This window comes from Muntiacus reevesi, chromosome 9, assembly GCF_963930625.1.
Source record: "Muntiacus reevesi chromosome 9, mMunRee1.1, whole genome shotgun sequence".
Lineage (NCBI taxonomy): Eukaryota > Metazoa > Chordata > Mammalia > Artiodactyla > Cervidae > Muntiacus > Muntiacus reevesi.
Genome location: NC_089257.1, coordinates 39574129 through 39592920, shown reverse-complemented (window position 1 = coordinate 39592920; position 18792 = coordinate 39574129). Strand labels below are relative to the sequence as shown.

At 50.8% G+C, this 18792-nt stretch overlaps 3 protein-coding genes across 9 annotated transcripts; 1 reads left to right on the top strand and 2 right to left on the bottom strand.

Moving 5' to 3' along the window:
• Window positions 1-186: 186 nt before the first annotated feature.
• LAMTOR1 (late endosomal/lysosomal adaptor, MAPK and MTOR activator 1) lies at window positions 187-6661 on the bottom strand. Its single transcript, XM_065946300.1, has 5 exons — window positions 6476-6661; window positions 1931-2076; window positions 1604-1681; window positions 1129-1255; window positions 187-821 (listed from the first exon to the last, which is right to left on the bottom strand). Exons 1-5 carry the CDS (start codon window positions 6515-6517, stop codon window positions 729-731), a joined length of 486 nt encoding a protein of 161 aa, XP_065802372.1. The 5' UTR covers window positions 6518-6661; the 3' UTR covers window positions 187-728.
• Window positions 6662-7944: 1283 nt separating this feature from the next.
• On the top strand, window positions 7945-11430 carry TOMT (transmembrane O-methyltransferase). Its single transcript, XM_065946285.1, has 4 exons — window positions 7945-7987; window positions 9076-9350; window positions 10433-10629; window positions 11110-11430. Exons 2-4 carry the CDS (start codon window positions 9092-9094, stop codon window positions 11428-11430), a joined length of 777 nt encoding a protein of 258 aa, XP_065802357.1. The 5' UTR covers window positions 7945-7987; window positions 9076-9091.
• A 671-nt stretch (window positions 11431-12101) lies between these two features.
• On the bottom strand, window positions 12102-15277 carry ANAPC15 (anaphase promoting complex subunit 15). Of its 7 annotated transcripts, XM_065946297.1 has the most exons (6): window positions 14464-14800; window positions 13869-13951; window positions 13601-13730; window positions 13030-13089; window positions 12583-12720; window positions 12102-12443 (listed from the first exon to the last, which is right to left on the bottom strand). In XM_065946297.1, exons 3-6 carry the CDS (start codon window positions 13718-13720, stop codon window positions 12384-12386), a joined length of 378 nt encoding a protein of 125 aa, XP_065802369.1. In that variant the 5' UTR covers window positions 13721-13730; window positions 13869-13951; window positions 14464-14800; the 3' UTR covers window positions 12102-12383. The 7 variants fall into 7 exon arrangements, with proteins under 7 accessions (XP_065802369.1, XP_065802364.1, XP_065802365.1 ...); XM_065946292.1 differs by lacking the exons at window positions 13869-13951; window positions 14464-14800 and adding an exon at window positions 15141-15277 and having other exon boundaries at window positions 13601-13725; XM_065946293.1 differs by lacking the exons at window positions 13869-13951; window positions 14464-14800 and adding an exon at window positions 15141-15273 and having other exon boundaries at window positions 12102-12431; window positions 13601-13725.
• Between the last annotated feature and the right edge of the window lie 3515 nt (window positions 15278-18792).

Below are 18792 nucleotides of genomic sequence, written 5' to 3'. Positions count from 1 at the left end.
GCACAGTCTTATCCAATATGAGGTTAGCATGTGTCGAGTCCCAGCTAAGACCTGGGAATCTCCTGGATTCCATTTAGTGCCCCTAGAAGACACCCCCTCCCCCTCATCCCTCACGCTGCTCACAGACTGGAGTAGCCACAAGTAAGTAGGAGGGTGGTGGGCAGGACAGAGGGGCGGGAACCAACACACAGATGGATACATGTCCTTTATCGAGGATGACAAACCAAAACAAAACCAAAAAACCCCAAACATGTAAAAACCCAGGGTGCTAGAAATACAAACTCAATTCATTCAAACTCAAGCTCATCCAGACCCTGGTCACAAGCCCTCGTGAGGTGCATGTGAGCACCAAGTCAGGGACAGGGGACAGGAGTGAGGCCAAGGAAGGGTGGGCAGGAGGCCCTAACAGGCCCCTTAGTGACCACCCCCACACTGGCACCTCCACCTTCCCAGTGACAGGGAAGAGCTACCGGGCCTTGTCCCTGTGACCCCCACCCCACCCCTGGCCAGAGCTTCGAAGGCCAGTCCCAAATGGTTCTACCCTCCCTTGCTGCATCCTCACTTGCTCAGGCTTCTCGCCTCACTCTTCTCCTCCTCCTCCACTTTCTTCTGTGATTAGTAGCAGGTTAGGATACTGTATAAGCCGCAGTGTGGCTGGGGGCCAGGGGAGGCAGGGTGGAGACGGAGCGAAGAGAGGAGAAGAAGAGCTGTCCAGGGACCCCCTCTCTTCACGGGATCCCGAACTGTACAACCAGCTCCTCTTTTGCGTCCACACGGATCTGAGAAAGTGCACTGTAGGCATAAGCAGCTATCCTGGAGACCTAGGACAGGGGGACGGGGAGAGAGAAACAGAGAGGAGTGAGAAGGGAGATCCAGAGTGGGAGAGGGGGATTGGATGGTCAGGGAGGAGGGAATGACGGGGGAGAGGCAGCCAAGGAGAAAGGCACGGATTGGAAAGACAGGCGCAAAGAACAAAGGGTAGAAAAAGAACGAAGGTTGAAGAGCAGGCATGGGGAGGAGAGAAAAAGAGTGAGGTGGGAGACAGCAGGGCCCACAGGCCACCAGGGTCCCTCCCCCTACTCCTCCACCCCCTCAGAGGCGGAGAGAGTGGGACAAGGGGTGGCTCACCTGCTGCAAGTCGGAGAGAGGGACGGGCTCGCTGGCCAGCACTTGGTGGGGCTGGCTGGTGAGAGATGGCAGCGGCGGCAGCTTCTTCCAATGGGTCAGGCTGCTGCTCAGCACAGCCAAACGGGTGCTGGCAAAAGGGAGGGGAGGGTGGGGACAGGCAGTGAGGCCACAGTAGTTGGCCCAACCCACCCAGGCAGGCCTCATCTCTCAGACCAGAGAAGCAGGTGACAGGGCCCTGGCTCACCACAAAGCCTCTCCAGGCCCACCTCCTTTGCTCTCCACACCCTTGGAGGTCACAGGGCAAGTTGGGTCAACATGAACATTGACTGAGGCACCCGAGTGATTTGTGGTCACCCTCCTGGGCCGCACCCAAACCAGGAGCCTGGACTGGGGCCCGGGCTCCAAAGCTGGAGCAGAGGGAGGAGGAGGGAGGGGCCCAAGCAGCCCACAGGCTCCAGGCTGGCCAGGAGCTCACCTGTACTGCCGGGCCCGGTCCATGTACTCATGTTGCTCCATGCCCTGGGAGTCTGCAGCAGACACATCAATGATGTTGCTTCGGAGAGAAGGAGAGAGAGGACGTGAAAGGTGCTTCCAAGAGGGCCGAGCAAGACTCCCTGCCAGATGATATCTCCAGGGTGATCTGACAATCGTGTCCTTGCTTGCCCACAGGAGCACGACTGGGTTCAGGAGTGCCTCTTCCCACTGACTTGGCCCGTCCCCTGCATCCTGGGTCTGGCCCCCCATCCCAGTCTTTAACATGCATGGAGGAAGGCTGTCCCAGGCCCGGTCCTGTGATGCCCACCTGGCTGTCTTGGCGAGGATGGAGGAGAGAAGCGCCTGCTCATCGGTGCGAGCAGAGGGCAGGCTGTGATAGTTGGGCTCAGCTCCATTGAGGGCTTTGGTTGGTGGGCTGCTAGGGTCCAGCAGCAGCTTCCGCTCCTCTCGGTCCTAGGAGAGACCACAGGGCAGACATCAGCCCCACGGCCCTTAATCCAACCCACCTGTATTGAGCTCTCCTCTTAGCCCAGCTCTGACCTTTAAGCACCAAAAATATTTTATTAAGAACATCCCAAGTGCCCAACTGTACGGAAGTGTCCACTTCAGGACCGAGATCCTGCTTGCCTTTGGGAGGCTAGGCTGGTGGTGGTCTAGGATGAGCTAAAGTGGAACCAAGCAGTCCTAGAGGCCCTGAAAAGATGGACAGAGGCACAAAGCAGGTATTTAGTCACAGCCTTGCAGCTTCAGGAAACAGTTCAGCACCTGGTAGAGAAAGGATATTGGAGGCTGGAAGCCAGAGAAGGTGGAAAATACCAAAACAGTGGAGTCTAGAGGGGACACTGATACAAGTCAGGAGCCCAAGTATGGCCCACCTGATCCCCCAAACCAGATCCTCCCTGGTCAGACAGTCTGCTCCCACGATGGAGAGGCCTTGTGGGGCCAGACAAGGCCTTGGGCCCCAAGGGAAAGCAAGCCCAACCTCTCAGTGGCCATTCCTCATATTACCTCAGGTATCTCAGCTGCAGGCTCCAGTCCCACTGTCCAAGGATCCCTTCTTGAGGGCAGGGCCCTTCTATTCTCAGGAGTTCACTCTCCCTTCCCCTTTGCATGGGATTCCCAGGACCTAACTCAGTGCTCCCAGTGTACCTTTACTTGAACACGGAGCTGCTCCCTCCCTCACCAAGCCCCCACACCTCTGTGAACGGGTCTTCCTTAGTGTCAGAGTGCTGTTTCTGCTGGCCCATGCCAATCACAACCCCTGAACTGACCTGAGACCAAACCAAGTCTCCCTGGTCCTATATAATGCTACATGTTATTTCTCCTCATCTTGTTTCAGTCCCTTGATCTAATCTACTGTGATCTTTTTGAATACAACCCTGCCTTGAGCCCATCAGCTGTAAATCTCTGCTGACTTTGTGTCAGCTGCAAAATGGATAAACCATCATGCTGGGTATCCAAAGTATAAAGGACAAGGGTACCCAGGACGATGCCAGGGACAAGGGGCCATCCTGACTAGAGCTGACTCACCAGCCTTCAGTGCCAGACCACCAGACTCCTTAGTGCTCCATTCCAGGCCCATCTCAGTTCCTATTACAATCTTTCACACTTGCAGGCTCCCAGTTCCCCTGCCAACAGCTCCTCAACTCTCCTTACAGAGCACACTTCCTCCTGCCCCACCCTAGGCAAGGTCAGTCCTTTGACATTACTCTTCTTTCTCAAGCCTAGGTTGCCCATGTCCTTAGTTCCCAACAGCGTGAGACAGAAGCTCTAGGCTCCTGGCTCATCCAGCTCCCAAATCCTTTAGACACCCCCGACCCACCTAAAACGCAGGCTAAGTATTAAAGAACTTGAAAGACAAAATCTGTGCCAAAGATTAAACTATCTCTAAGGAAAGTTGGCTCCCTAATAAAGCCTGAGTTGCTTTCTATATGTCCATCTTTTCCCCAGCTCCACTTCAGACAGATGCTCCTGCAGGACAAGGCCACTTCTCCCCTATCCAGGGTTCTTTAAGAACAAGGCTGTTTTGGGTTTCAGTGGTAAAGAATCCACCTGTCAATGCAAGAGAGACAGGTTCGATTCCTGATCCAGGAAGATCCCACTTGCCACAGAGAATTAAGCCTGTGTGTCACAACTACTGAGCCTGTGCTCTAGAGCCCAGGAGGGCTCTGTGCAACTACTGAGCCCGAGCGCTGTAACTACTGAAGCTGGCATGCCCTAGAGCCAGTGCTCCAAGAGAAGCCACCACAGTAAGAAGCCCACACACTGCAACTTACATGCTGCTCGGCACAACTAGAGAAAAGCCCTCACAGCAGTGAAGACCCAACACAGCCAAAGAAAAGAAAAAGAACAAGACTGTTCTCCTGAAACCTAAGCTCGTGGAAGAGGCCATGCTACCACCATTAGAGTAGACAAATAACATTGCCCCCACCCCCAAAAGGGTGAATGGAACATGGGGGAGGGTTTTTCACACCAATATTTGTCCTCAAGTCGACGTCAACCTGGGAGTAGTGTTTCACCATCTTCTCTTCACAGACATGTATGTGGTCTGCCTATGACTAGTCACCTGGTCTGTGGGCACAGCTAGAAGACACTGCTTAGCCCAGTGGATAAAGACATTCCTTGGCATCAAAACACCTTGCTTGTAGCACTTCTGAGTTTTGTGTGTGCATGTGTGCGTCTGCTCAATCGTTCAGTCGTGTTCAACTCTTGAGACCCCATGGACTGTAGCCCACCAGGCTCCTCTGTCCATGGAATTTTCCAGGCAAGAATACTGGAGTGCATTGCCATTTCCTACTCCAGGGGATCTTCCCCACCCAGGGATTGAACCTGCATTTCTCTCATCTCCTGCAATGGCAGCTGGATGCTTTACCACTGTACCATCTGGGAAGCCCTCTGTTTTATAAGCTTGGCTAAATCACTTGGCCTCTCTGAACTTTTTCTTCACCTTTAAATAGATATAACTAAAACCTATATGACAGACTTTGGACAAGAGTCAAGCAAGATTAACTGTAAAAGATCTCTGAAAACTGTAACATAATGTACATTTCTTTTTATTATTATAACAAAGAGTCCAATATGAGAATGAGAGAGAGGCCTGCCCAAGACCTAAGAGAGTGGACAGTAAATGGTTATGGCTTATAGACTAGGTAAGCAGACCTTCTCCACCTGAGGCCTCAAATCACCCAGGACAGGGATTTTCCTGGCAGTCCAGGGTTAAGACTTTGCCTTCCAAGGGGAGGAGGTTCAATCCCTGGTCAGGAGCTAAAGCCTCTCATGCCTTTTGGTCAAAAATCCAAAACATAAAACAGAAGCAATACAGTAACAAGTTCAATAAAGAATTTTAAAATGGTCCACAGTTAAAAAAAAAAAAAAGACTTCAAAAAATACCAACCAGGACTGATCAAACACCATCTCTGGGCACTAGGACCAGAAGTGAAAGCCCATCAAGGGGAAGGTGGGAGGTTCAGGACAGCAGAAATTCCAATTAGAAGCTGGTATCCTTTCTCACAAAAAGTTAACCCTTGACTCATTCTGTGCAAGAATCCACTTATACTTTATGGGACAATTTCCCATTAGGCCATAGCTTTCCCTGTAGGCACGGGTATTGTCTTCAATTTCTAACCGGAGGAGGTGAAGTGTGAAGTACTGCCTGGATGGCATGCCTAACATAAGGCATAGAAATACGAACATATGTTCACTGGGTGTTTGGAAACTTAGTGAGATCCAGAGGCCACCCGAGCCTCCCATATAAATGACTTTTCCCCAAGTTTAAGTCTTTGACCCAAAATAGATTCATGTGAGTCACTGGGGAAGACCTACTTCCCCTATACCAGTGACATAATCCATTTCTGTGACCATCTACTTCTCTAGACTGTGAACTACTTGTTGAAATCTTTCTACAGTTTTCCTGTCAATATGTTTTGAAATGTAAAATCCAGGCTCAGTGGCAACCAAGACCGCAAGTGAGACTTGGGACTTCATCTTGAAAAGGTCTGGCAGTCCTCAAAAAAGGTCAGGCAGGCAGGGCAGGGATTAAAGTGTAGCAAGAAGTGAGAAAACACCAAGGGGAAGAGGCAGAATTTAGAACTGTACAGGCCGCCCCTGCCTAACCCTTTCTGCCAAGGAATCAGATCTACAGCCGAACACCCAGAACACCCCTCTAGTTACAGGAGCCCTCAGGCCCCAGGCAGGGACTGCACTGAGGCAGGCCAAAGTGAGCTCCCATCCCACTTCTCTTTGCCCGCAATCTAGCCAAAGCTAAACGCATTTTGTTGCCTTCCAAATTCCCACCGTCTCAATGCCCTCACTGTGTCTATTAAATCCTTCACTGATCAGTTTAAATGACAACCAACTTCCATAGGCCTTCCCTGACTCCAAACCAGCAGTGACCTTCCTTCTTCAACCCCAAGGATTCAGAGTATACACAGATTCCTGATTCATATCGGGACAATCTAACTCAAGAGCCTCAGCTTACCCACCTCTACAATGGACTCACAAAGCCCACTAATACAAGCACAGAGAAGGCACAGCAGCTGGGAAGGGAGTGCTTCCCAAAGACCGAGGCTGAGGACCCTTTAAGTTGTAAACGTCTGAAAGTAGGGGAAGGGGGCGAGAGCGAGCGGGACAGGCGGCTGCCTGCACATCTTAACGTGGGGGGTGTGCAGAAAGAACTGGGGCTTTAAAAGGAATAGGAGCCCGGCCCGGCGTCTCCTCTGTAATCTGTCCCCTCCGGGCCTCCGTACTCAGTAAGCCCTGCAGTCCAGGTGACCCTCTTCTGCAGGCTTTTCTCTGGGCCCCTTGCCCCAGGATCTCAGCCCTCATTCCCGCGCCCCGCCCGCGGCGGCCGCACCTGGTCCGAGTCCTCGTTCTCGCTGCTGTAGCAGCACCCCATGGCGGGGGTCGGGCCGGGCGCTCAGGCCGCGCCGAGGAGGGACGGCGTCCGTCACGAGCCCTTCCGGTCACATGACCGGCGCCAGCATCCAGCAAGTAACCACCGCCCCCGTGCCTACCCCTTCCCTGAGCGGCTGAGCGGCTGCGCTGCCGCGGCTGCCGCCGGAACCCAAGCTTCCGGCCCCGCCCCTACCACGTGATCATAGCCAACCAATGGGAGGGCACACCCTGCGTGACAGGCCGTGAGACACGTGATGCAGAAAGGGAGGGGTAGATCACATGACTTCAGCTTTCGCCGGTCTCAGCTGGAGACGTCCACTGCGGTGGTGTAAAGGTCCTCGTGTGAAGTGTATGAGTTCACGAGGCCACCAGGCTATATCTGTGGGCTAGTGAATGAATTTATACCAGTTGCGGTCATGAAATACTCTCCTGAATGACATTAGAAGGGCGAGTGGAATCCAGGCCCTGCGCTCAAAAAGCGCACGGTGTGGGTACACACCCACAGGCCTAGTTGGCTGGCACCAGGCCCGGGCTCACACAGCGGGTGTGGCACCCAACCTGGACTAGGGCTCTGAGACTTACTGGAAGAAGGGTCTTTATACTTTTTTTTTTTTTTTTTTTTTTTTTTGGGGGTCTTTATACTTTGACAAACTGAAGCAGAGAGGAGCTCAATCTGGTGGCGGAGGTAGAGGCCACCTCGCTGATTTCTTTGGCCTGAGGCATTTCTTTTCAATCCTGCCTTTTTACAGCTGAGTAATCTAACACACAAAGCTCATAGTCAGTGCTCTTAGAACCATCACACATCTTCCCTTTCACTCTGAACACAAGTCCAAGACTGTCGTGCAAGATCTTGCAGTTCCTGCCTTTCCAACCACAGGGAAAAATACTTAACGAAGTTTCCTGATTGACTTTCTGGTCTTTGTACCCATGGGCTGACACACTGTCTCTCCCACCTGGTCTGCTTGCCACCAGTCCACGTGTTCATGGAGCATGCATTCTAGTGATCACGGTTCTATTTTATTCTCTGTCCCTGTATCAATCTCTTCTACCAAAGGTGGAGTTCCTGGGGACAGGGACAGGATCTGACTCTTCTCTGTGACTCAATCCTTAGCACTGGCTTAGAATTTGGAATTAATAAATTACAGCTCCCCCTCCCCCATCAGCTTGGCTCACACCATAACCTATGTCTTGAATCAGGGGATTAGAGAAAATGTCACCAAACCAAGTAGTTCTGTTATTCCTCAAATCAAGGTCCTGGAATTCCAAAATTCTTTGAGGAATCCTGAAGGGTAGGAGGCAGTTCCAGCACGTCCTAGGGCTGGTAACTTGAACGGCTGCTCTCAGGTAGCAACAGCAGCCTCAGCATCAATAATTGAAAGCAAGTCCAGCCTGCCTAGGGTTCTTCCTCACCCCAAGGACTCCCCCTCCTGTCCTATGCGCTGATCTTCCCAAGCAGGAGCGTCCAGCCCAGGTAAGCAGGGCCCTGGAATGTGGGTTCTCAAGCACACCAGTTCAGATTCACCATCACCCACCTACCTATAGGCTTCCCTTGTGGCTCAGCTGGTAAAGAATCTGCCTGCAATGCAGGAGACCTGGGTTTGATCCCTGGGTTGGGAAGATAACCTGGAGAAGGGAAAGGCCACCCACTCCAGTATTCTGGCCTGGAGAATTCCATGGACTGTATGGTCCATGGGGTTGCAGAGTCAGACACGACTGAGCGACTTTCACTTCACCTAGCTATTAACCCCATTCATATATGCTTTTTAGTAGCCCCCCCCCCAACTACCACCACTGGCCTCAAAAGGGTAAGATGGTCCAGGGCACAGGAGAAGACAGAGTTCATAGGGATGGAGGGTGGGTGTCTTGGGATGAGGGAGAGAAGAGGCTGAGTTAGGGGAAAGTGTATGCTGTGTGTCTATGTGACTGTGAAGGGAATTCTGAGAGAGGACAGAGGAGCAGAGTGCAGGAGAGGGGAGACAGAACTGGAGAATAAATATGCCAATCAAGGACCATTCTCACCTTCCAGGGAAATGCTGACAGAGGGAGAGTTCTGTGGTGGTAAGGATATCTCATCCTAACACACTATGGAATATTTTGATGGCCTTTTACTGACACAGAGCAGTGACAGTGAACGAGTTCCTGACTACAAAGTTGTGCTATTTGGTTACACAGTAATGGGTCAGAGACCAAGCAGGCACTGGGTAAGGTGGGAGAAGAACTCAGGCAGAACTGGTAAAAGGGGTCCTGAAAAGGGAGACTTACAGAGATGATGCAAAACTGATGAAGGGAGCAAGGTGAAGATGAACAAGGGTCCAGAAGTGGGAAGAGATGGTTTGGGATTGGGTGCTGAACTTGAGTGGCATGGAGTCCTTGAAAGTGTATGGGCCTGGAATCAGACCAACTTGGATTCAAATCCTAGTTCTTCTGTGTAACTCTGGACACGAACTTAGCCTTTCTGAGCCATGGTGTGTAAAATACAGGGATAATACAGCCACTGGTAGGGGCTGCACAAATGACAGGCAAGTGACGTGTGTGTTTCCTTCCCTTCCTCCACCTCAGGGCCCAGGTAGGGACCATGTCCCCTGCCATCGCGCTGGCCTTTCTGCCCCTAGTGGTGACATTGTTGGTGAGGTACCGGCATTACTTCCGACTGCTGGTTCGCACAGTCTTGCTCCGGAGCCTCCGAGATTGCCTGTCAGGGCTGCGGATGGAGGAGCGGGCCTTCAGCTATGTGCTCACCCACGCCCTGCCTGGGGACCCTGGTCACATCCTCACCACCCTGGACCACTGGAGCAGCCATTGCGAGTACCTGAGCCACATGGGGCCTGCCAAAGGTCAGTGTTTCCTAGCATTCTGCTCCAGGAAGCACCTCCAAGATGGTGAAGGAAGATCTGCGATCTGCCACTGTCTTACTGGGTGACATGAGCAGATTCTTGATCTTCAATGGGTCTCTTTTTTTCTCCTCTGGAAAGGAGGGAGCTGGGTAAAATTACTCATTCATCCAGTAAAATTTATCACTACCTGTTTTTTATCAGACATGTGCTAAGTGCTGGGGAAGAAAGAGGGAGAAGCAACAGGGATGAATCAGCCACAAAGGCTGGCCTCAAAGTGGGCATAATACAAGGGAATAACTATCTCAGCACATAACCCATAACCTTGTAATTATGGGTCTGTAATTTTCCCCCACCATGGAGGTTCCCCCATCCCATTCAGGGTAGCTGTCTGCCTGGATTTGTCTGAATCCCACCTCCCAGCACATGTGTTTTGGAGTCTTAAGAGATTCATCCAATTCAATGTTAGAAAGTTATTTCATTGAACAAAACAAGGGAGAATGAAACTGGAAGGTCTAACAAAGATCTTTTAGGATTTTGGTGGTGCTTTCCATCTGAGCCCTCCTGGAGAAAGCAACATTTGAACTGAGCCTAGAATGACTGCTTTCAAGCTGGCCAGGTAGTTGAGGATAGAGGTGAGGTGGAGAAGGACAAAGCCAGCCATGTATCTGAATGTGGCATGAAGGAATGAGCCAGCATGGTTGACTCTAGGCGCAGTTGTTCAGGATGGTTGTGGTGGGAAGAATTGAGAGCTGAAACCAGAAAGGAAGGACAGGATCAGGTCTAAGAAAGTTCTGAATGTCAGGCTGAGGATCCCATGTTCAATCCCAAAGGCCTTTAGGATCATAGGAAACAGGGAGCAATAGGGTCAGATTTGTTAGAAAGATTCCTAGTGGCTGGTGTGAAGAAGGCAAGCTTGGAGGGGCAGGGAGACCAATGGGGCTACTAGGACTATAAACCAAAAAATAAATGAGATTCTAGCCAGTTGGGGGCTACAGTGAAGCAAGTGGGCATTTGAGACCCCTTTCTATGAGGCCCCCTGCATCATCTCCCATGTCTGCTACAATAGCCACTTCCTCCCATAGGTCAGATCCTGATGCGGTTGGTGGAGGAGAAGGCGCCTGCCTGTGCACTGGAGCTGGGCACCTACTGCGGGTACTCCACACTGCTTATTGCCCGTGCTTTGCCCCCTGGGGGTCGCCTTCTCACCGTGGAGCGGGATCCACGTACGGCAGCAGTGGCTGAAAAACTCATCCGCCTGGCTGGCTTTGACGAACACACGGTCAGGCCCCACCTCCCCAACCCTGATCTCTTTCCTACCACCCTAGGCCTTACACTAGTCAGCCTCTCCCGTCTCCCACCTAGGAGAAAGAAACAGCTCCTCTTAGGAACTATGACCTTGGAGAGTGTTTGAGTTCTTATCTTCCTCTTCCAAGTCACTGGCACATATTTGCTGCTGTATGACAAAGCAGCAGTTAAGAGGAAAGTCTCTGGAACCCATCTGGGTCCAAACCTTAGTCTGCCTCTTGTTAGTTATATGATCCTGGGCAAAGCACTTGTCCTCTGAACCTCAGCTTCTTCAGTGGTAAAATGGAAATCACAATTCTGATTCTGATTTCTTGGTCTGAAGTCAGAGGAAATATGAGAACATACATGGGGACCTTGGCCAGGGCCTGGCACAAAATAAGCCAAATGTCAGTGGGGTCTGGTGTGGGAGAACAGTCATCCCTCCCAACCTCACCTCCAGTGCCTCCCCCTGCAGGTGGAGCTCATCGTGGGGAGATCAGAGGAGGTGATCCCACGTCTAAGAACCCAGTACCAGCTGAGTCGGGCTGACCTGGTGCTCCTGGCGCACCGGCCCCGATGTTACCTGCGGGACCTGCAGCTGCTGGAAGGCCATGCCCTGCTGCCAGCTGGTGCCACTGTGTTAGCTGACCATGTGCTATTCCCTGGTGCACCCCGCTTCCTGCAGTATGCCAAGAGTTGTGGCCGCTACCGTTGCCGCCTCCACCACACTGGCCTCCCTGACTTCCCTGCCATCAAGGATGGCATAGCCCAGCTCACCTATGCAGGGCCTGGCTGAGTCCAGGTGCAGGGGTACTTACTGCTGCCTCCCCCTACCCCTCCCCAAGCACGGACCTCAGAATATCCCCTCCCCTCCCTTCCCTGCTTGTGGACTGACACATGCTGGGCTCAGGGCTTGAGGGGCTCTCCTCCCACCTCTGTCCCACTCTGGCTCCACGCTAACCTGAGGCCTCAAGTCCTGTCAGGCTGTTTGATTCCATTGGTTCCTCTCCTTCCAGTCTAGAGTCATGGACTGACAGGCAAGAAGCTTGAGCTCCCAACCCAGCCCTGTCACTGATTTGCTGGGTTACTCCATGGGAGTCTCTGCCCTGTTCTGAGATTTAATCTGTTCTGATACCAGAGAAGTTGACTAGGAGAGTTCAGGGGCCTCTCAGTTCTAGGCCTCAGAGAACCTGCCCCCCAGCCTCCCCAACCCCATGCCATTTCGGGTGGAATCAAAGGAAGCAGTAAACACTGAGTTAGAGGCCTGGCAGGAATGGCTGGGTGCAATCTGGGCCACAAGAAATGGCAGTGAAGCCTCAGCTCACAGCCAGGGCTACTCTGGCCTTCCTTAGCCCCAGACCACACGGCCAGGTAGATCCGCCTGAAGTCCCTTGAATACCCTTTCCCCAAAGCTCAAGAGAAGATGCTGGCCTCCTCTAGGTTCCAACAAGAAATAGGGAATAGACATGGGGGAAAAAAATCAGTCGTGTCTTTATTAAAGTTAGAAAGAGACTAGATCTGACAAACAAGGGGTGAGGTGCTGGCTAGAAGGGAGGGGGCTGGGCTCAGGCCCTGGGGATTCAAGGGCATACTGATGACCTGGGAGGGACCAAGAAGATCAGGTCCTGGCAGCAGCTGAGGAAGTGCCCGAGGATGAGCATTCAGGCACTGGGGTGGAGCATGGGGGTGGGTGATCAGCTGGTTCTGCAGGAGGTCCAGGGCCATCCTTGGACCCCCTTTCTTGTCTACCTAGATCATCCACTGGTCCTGATCCTGTTCGTTGCCTTCCATGTCCACCTGAAGAGGAGGCTGGGTGTGGGTGGGGAGGGGCCTCAGCCACCCAGCCAGCCCCAGTCCCAGATCCTGCCCCTGGCGGCATCCAGGGTTTCTGTACTCCTGGCTGCCAGTGAGGTCAGGGACAGGGGCCCTCCCGCACACCCCTGCCTACCTCATTGACCTCTCCATCATCAGGTGACTCATTGTAGTCATTCATCTCATCCATGTCCTGCATGTCCTCGTCATCCTCTGAGTCCTCTTCACTATCCTCATCGTCATCTTCATCTTCCTCTTCCTCGTCGTCATAGTGCTGGTGAGGCAGGGAAGAGCCTGGAGGTTCTATAGGTCTGCCTGGGCCATTTCAAGGACTGGCCCACTTGGAGCTTCTCTCTGGGGCCAATGAATGAGCTCCACTCCTGATCCTGTCCCACTCGAGTCTAGCTGATTGGTGCACGACCTTAGTGCTGAGCCCACTACCCACCCTCTCTCTCACCTCTTTCTGGCCTCCACCAGTTGAGGACCACACCTACTCTGGAGTCAGAGGTCAGACCTTCAGAATTAGAGCAGAGCTTCAGTCCACCTGAGCCCCACATAGGCCCCACCTGCTAGAGCCACTCACCTCTGAGGCCGGCTTGCCAATAGGTACCAGGTTGTTGTCTTTCTCTGCAATGCTCTGGAGCTGTGGCCAAACAGGGAGGAGAGCAAGGCTGGGGCCCAAGCAAGGAAGTCAAAGGCATGGCACTCATCTGCCCTGCCCCCAAGAAGACCCCCAAGTGTGAACGAGAAGCTTCCTTCCAACTCTCAGGAAGATTCAGTCTCTTTCCTGTCATCTGCCACTTACTTATGAATTTGATCTAGCTATGTAAACTCTCTGGTCTTTGGGTTCCTTATAAGATTATGGTGAGAATGAAGTGACACTACCAGCCTAGAACATGACATCGGCAAGGTCCTCAATAAACAGTCAAAAAATACTTCGTGTGTTGTAGGGAAAAGAGCCTGGGCTCTGATCTGGCCTAGAGGTCCCACAGTCCTCAGCAAATTAGGGTAACACAAAGATGAGAACCTAGGCTCCCAGCTCAGGACAAAAACCTCCCCCAGGGCAGATCTGCAGAGTAGGGCCAGGTTAAGGCCAGTGAAGGGGGATGGGGAGCCTGACTGAAGCTCCACTGCTGTGCTACGTTCTCACTCACCCAGGCCTGATGTTGCTGTTCTTGCTGCTGCAGCTCTGTCTCCTCCACACAGGGTCGATCCAGATTAAACCACAGTGTCTCAGTCACACGGGGGAAGAGTGAGGGGAACAAGGTGGACATGGCTCCTAGACTGAGGGAAAGGGTCAGGTGAATCCAGCTCTCTCAGATGTGTGTGTTTCAGTTTTTATTTGCTTACATTTTGACTTGGGGATTGGGTGCAGTGTACGGTAGCACAGATGCACCCTTTCCCTGTGGGAATCAGACAGACCTGGGTTTGAGTCCTGGCTCCACCACTTACTAGCTGTTTGACCTTGGAAAAATCACTTAACCTCTGAGCCTCAGTTTCCTTGTCTGTAAAATGGGACAATAACAATTATACCACCCTCACCGTAATTCTAACAGTTAGTAATTTACTTCATGGATAAGCTGTTTGTAAGCTTTTCAAGGCAGGAAGAGAATGGAAGCCAAATGTAGAGAGAGGAAACCAGAATGCAGACTTGCATTACAAAATTCAACAAAATTAAAGATGGCAGGACTCTACTGAAACTACCTTTACCCCCTCCAAACATCAGACCTACTTTCTGCTCCTCCATGCTGCCCCACCCCATACCGACCCAGTGTCAGAAATTTAGGACTCGAACACCTCTATAATGAACCACAGCTAAACTGGGGGGCAAGGAAGGGCGGTGTTACCACGTGCAAGTACGGCTCAGTAAGACATTCTAAAGGCATGAGTAAATAAGTAGATGAAAAGACTGAATAAATGAACATGTGAGAGAATACATAAATTCAGCTCGCTTAAGCGGCTGAAGGAGCTGACAAGGAAGGTCCCAGAGAATCTGAATTAAAACTTTAAAGCTCACAGGAAAACTGAGGCCCAATAAAGGCAACGACTGGCTCTAGGTCACACGGTAAGCTGGGCACAGAACGCTTGCGGGGAATAGATCCAGGCCAGGCACAAGAGATGAAGAGAAAATAATCTATGTCTAATTCTGTTCTTGCCCTAATTTATTTGACCAATCCGTCAAATAAATTAGGGCTAGCTGCTGCCCTTCCGTGTATCGCAGCTTCCCGGCGCATTTAACAGGATCAATAACACCCAACCCACAACCAAGGAAGTACTGAAGGGCCATAGAACGCAGCTCCGAAAGACCAACCCATCGCCGTAAAGCCTCCACCCATTCTCTGCTTATTATGATGATAATCGTGGAATTGACCAACAAGAAGGCAGGGGCGGGATTCCGGCAGGCATTTGTCCTTATAGGGTCGCTAATCGCGAAAGGAGCGGGGCCTGGGTAAGGCCAATTAACTGGAAGAAATGCTGAGTGACTGGAAGTGGTACCAATGAGTGACGGGTCTTGAGTGACGGGGTGGGGCTTACTCTCGAGGAAGCGGCCAATGAGTTGGAGCGCTTTGATGTTAAGGGGAGTGTGAACAGGCAGCTCCTGAGGAGGCGGATCAGGAGAATGGGGTTTCTCTGGGGGTAGGGAAGGAAGGAGGGACGAGGAGACAGGAGCCGCAGCCTAGCTTCTGTACTTACCGCGCCGGGAGGCGGCAGCCGGCGGCGACCCGGAAGCACTTCTTTCTGCCTGACCGGAAGAGCCCACCAGAACCAGGGACACACCAAACGCATGCGTGTTTGCTCTTCTTTTGTTTCCCGCTCCCGCCCCGCCAGAGTGGAAGTGACGTTCCATACGTTGGTCACGTGCTGGATGGAAATTTGGCGCGCCCAGCTCTGTCGGCCCAGCCTTGAGTGTCAGCCAATCGGTCTCTCTAGCCTGGTCCCGCCCCAACGGCCCCGTGCAGCCCCGCCTCTTTCTCCCCAGGCAGTACTTGCTGGCCAATCCCTGCTGAAAAATAATAGTTGGCGGCGACCAGCGTTAGGACTAGGACTGTTTGTCGTGCTGCGTGCCAGGAAAATTAGTCTATTTCTACCTCAGAATCGCTGGGTGATTTTACCCCTCGCCGTTCCCGTCTGTCCTTTCTCTCCTTCAGTTTCCCGTTTGGGTGCATACATTCATTTATGTATGCCTTCAACGGAAATATTTGAGTCCCTATTATATTCTATATTCCAGGCCCTGCTAGAAGCGGGGGCTAAATCTAGGAACATGGTCCCTGCCCTCAAAGACCTCAGAGTCAAGTAGGGAAGCCAAACTCTGCAGACCTGCAGTGGGCTCCCTGGTATTTTTTTTTTTGGGGGGGGGGGGGGCGGGAGCGAACGGGCAGCCCCAGGGAATGTGGGATCTTGTTCCCCGGCCAGGGATCCAACCTGCACTCTGCGTTGGAAGCGCTGACCGCTAGGGAAGTCCTTTCATTGGTCTCAAGATTGCCTTTCCAGGTCTGCATTCCAGATTTTGTAAGGGCTTGAGTGTTTACTCAGTCTCAGGCGCAGCATTCTGCTACTTGGAATTGAGCTGCCCTCTCCAGGTCTGGGCTAAATGCGCTTAGGGGTCAGCCTTGTCATATCTCTCCCACTCCTTTGCTGATGCCTTCATTCTGCTAACCTCTGTCTGACTCAGCTTCCCCTTCAGAGATCATAATACCTTCTGACAACGGAAGTCCTTCAAACCCAGTGCCCATTAAACTCCATCACCCACGAGCCCATTTCAAGGCCAGCAATCATCCATCGTTTCACTACTGCCTTGACCAAATGTGTGCCTTTTAACAAATCCCTTTTGCGTGCCTGGACTCAGTTTCCTCTTCTGCCCAGGCTTCTTCCTACCTTGGACTGATGTGAGAATTTGATGAGATAACATATTTAAGAGTTAGTGTACTGTGCATATGGACTCACATTGTTTCCAAGCAGTTCTGGTTATAAAGTTTTTCATTAAAGAGTAAAATTTGCCGCTTGGAAATGTCCACCTTTTTTTTTTTTTCATTCATTCAACCAGTATCTACTGAGTACCTTATTATATGCCTGTCGCTATTCTAAGTAAAGAATGTACAATAGTGAACAAAACAACAATAACAAAATCATGAAGAGACTCATGCTGCTTCCATTTTAATGAGATAAAAAGATAGCTAAATATATAGTTTTAAGATTGTAGTAAATACTAAGGAGAAAAAATAAATCAGAGAAGTGGGAATAAAATGTTGGTAGAGGAGATGTTTTATCTTAGAGGGCCAAGGAAAACCTTACTGGGAAGGTGACTTTTGAGTAAAAGTTCGGAAGAAAAAAAGAAAACGGGCACTATTCTGATATTTAAGGAAGAGCACCAAGGCAAGAGCAAGTGCAAAGAGCCTCCGATGGCTGGAGCGTAGTGTTTTATGGCGTGAAGGGGAGAAGATGAGGATAGAGATATGAGCCAGAGAGGACAGCTTCACAGATCACAATAGCACTTTGGCTTTTACCCCATGTTCAGGATCCCTTGAAGGGTTATGAGCAGAGGATCCGCACAATCTGATTTACATTTGAACCGAGTTACTCTCCCAATTTTATAAAGAGAAATTCAGTTGGGGATAGTGGCAGAAGCAGGAAAAGACATGAGAGGTGCTGGTTTGGGGGGAAAACACCTGGAGTCAATTTTGAGTTTTGAGATGTCCTTTAGGAATGTTGAGGGAGTGGGAGGGGAAATAGTTCTGAAGGTGGAGGAAGAGATCAAGACTGGAAATAGCAGTTTAAGATTCATCAGCACATGATTGGTGTTTAAAGCCATGAGAGTGGATGAGCCCACCAAAGGAGTGAGTGTAGATGAAAGAACATTTCCTTCAAATTCAGAATTTTGAGGAAACTAGGAAAAGCAGAAAACTGGACTGAGAAGGGCCAAAAAGATAAGCAGAAACCCAGGTAAGCTGGGTAGTGTCTGGAAGCCAAGTAAAGAAAAGGGTATCAGGAAGGAGGTAGTGCTGCACTGTACTGGGGTTCTGTATTAAATTATTTCTGTTTCCTCAGCAGACCATGAGCTCCTTGAGGGCAGACACTGAGTGGTTTCTAAATCCTCAGAACCCAGTCAGACCTCTCCCGTCTTTTTGATCCCTTATGTCTCCTTCACTGTTCCCATCAGTTGCTCCTTCTGCTTCTTAATTTAGTTACAAGGTCCCTATGCCTGGCACTCGTTACCTCCATCCTTCCTGATGGCTCTGGTCTGATGGAAATTCCCCACTAACAGTTTCTCACCTAGATCCTCAGCCAGGTTCAACAAGCCATGGTGGCTAGGGGGAGGGCGAAAAGGAGAAGGAGAAGTGGAAATTTGATGTGATACCCTATTTTTGGCTCAGGAAACTGAGTCAATGATGGTGCCATTTGCTTTACATTCATTTATCCACTGTTTGTCCTTGCCAAGTGTTTGACTTTTTTTCATTTCATGTCAAGGATGATAAACTAAGACTCTAAGGGAATTTCCTGATTGACCAGTGCTTAGAACACCATGCTTTAACTGCCAAGGGGTCAATCCCTGGTTGGGGAACTGCAGGATCCTGCAAACCTCGAGGTGCAGACAAATAAATAAATAGAGACTCTGAAAGGTTAAAAATTCGCCTCATAGTCCTTCACTTGTTCCACTGTTTGATCTATGTTGTTTGAGTGCCAAATGAGTTCTAGACACCTTGGTAGATCCTGAGGACAAAGAGATGAAGTAGAAATAATCCATGTTCCAGAGAAAATTACAGTCTAGTGAAAACTAAGATAGTTATAGACAATTATAGGAGACAGTAGTCAAAATTAGTGTATAAGGAAAGTGTTATAAGAGCACAGAGGAAGGAGAGATGAATGGGTTCTGGATAAAATGAGTTTAGATTTTGTTTGAGGGAAGGAAATATTTGAATGGGCCTTGAGGGATGAATAGGAGTTTACCTGCTAGACAAGTGTGAGGAGGGGATGCACAAAAAGGCATATTATATTCAAAAGCATGGAGTTAAAGTCAGATGATGTATTTGGAGAATAATGAGAAAATTTTTACACTGAACTAGGTGTCTAGGGGATAGAGAGAGATGAGAAAGAATGTTAGGGGGACTCTGATGGTTTAGGGCTTTGGTGGCCATAAGCTAGAGTGGATGGGATGAGAGTCGGGCATCCTGGGATTTATCTTGGCTCTATGACTGACTTCTGGAGACCCCAGGCATGTCCTTCCCCATCCCCCCGCTTTCATTTTCTCTAGCATAATATCCAAACCATGTCTCCAGCTCTGGTGTGAGTCCCTGGAAGGCACTTCCCTGAGCAGACACTTTCTCTCTCTCCTTTTTTTTTTTGTCTG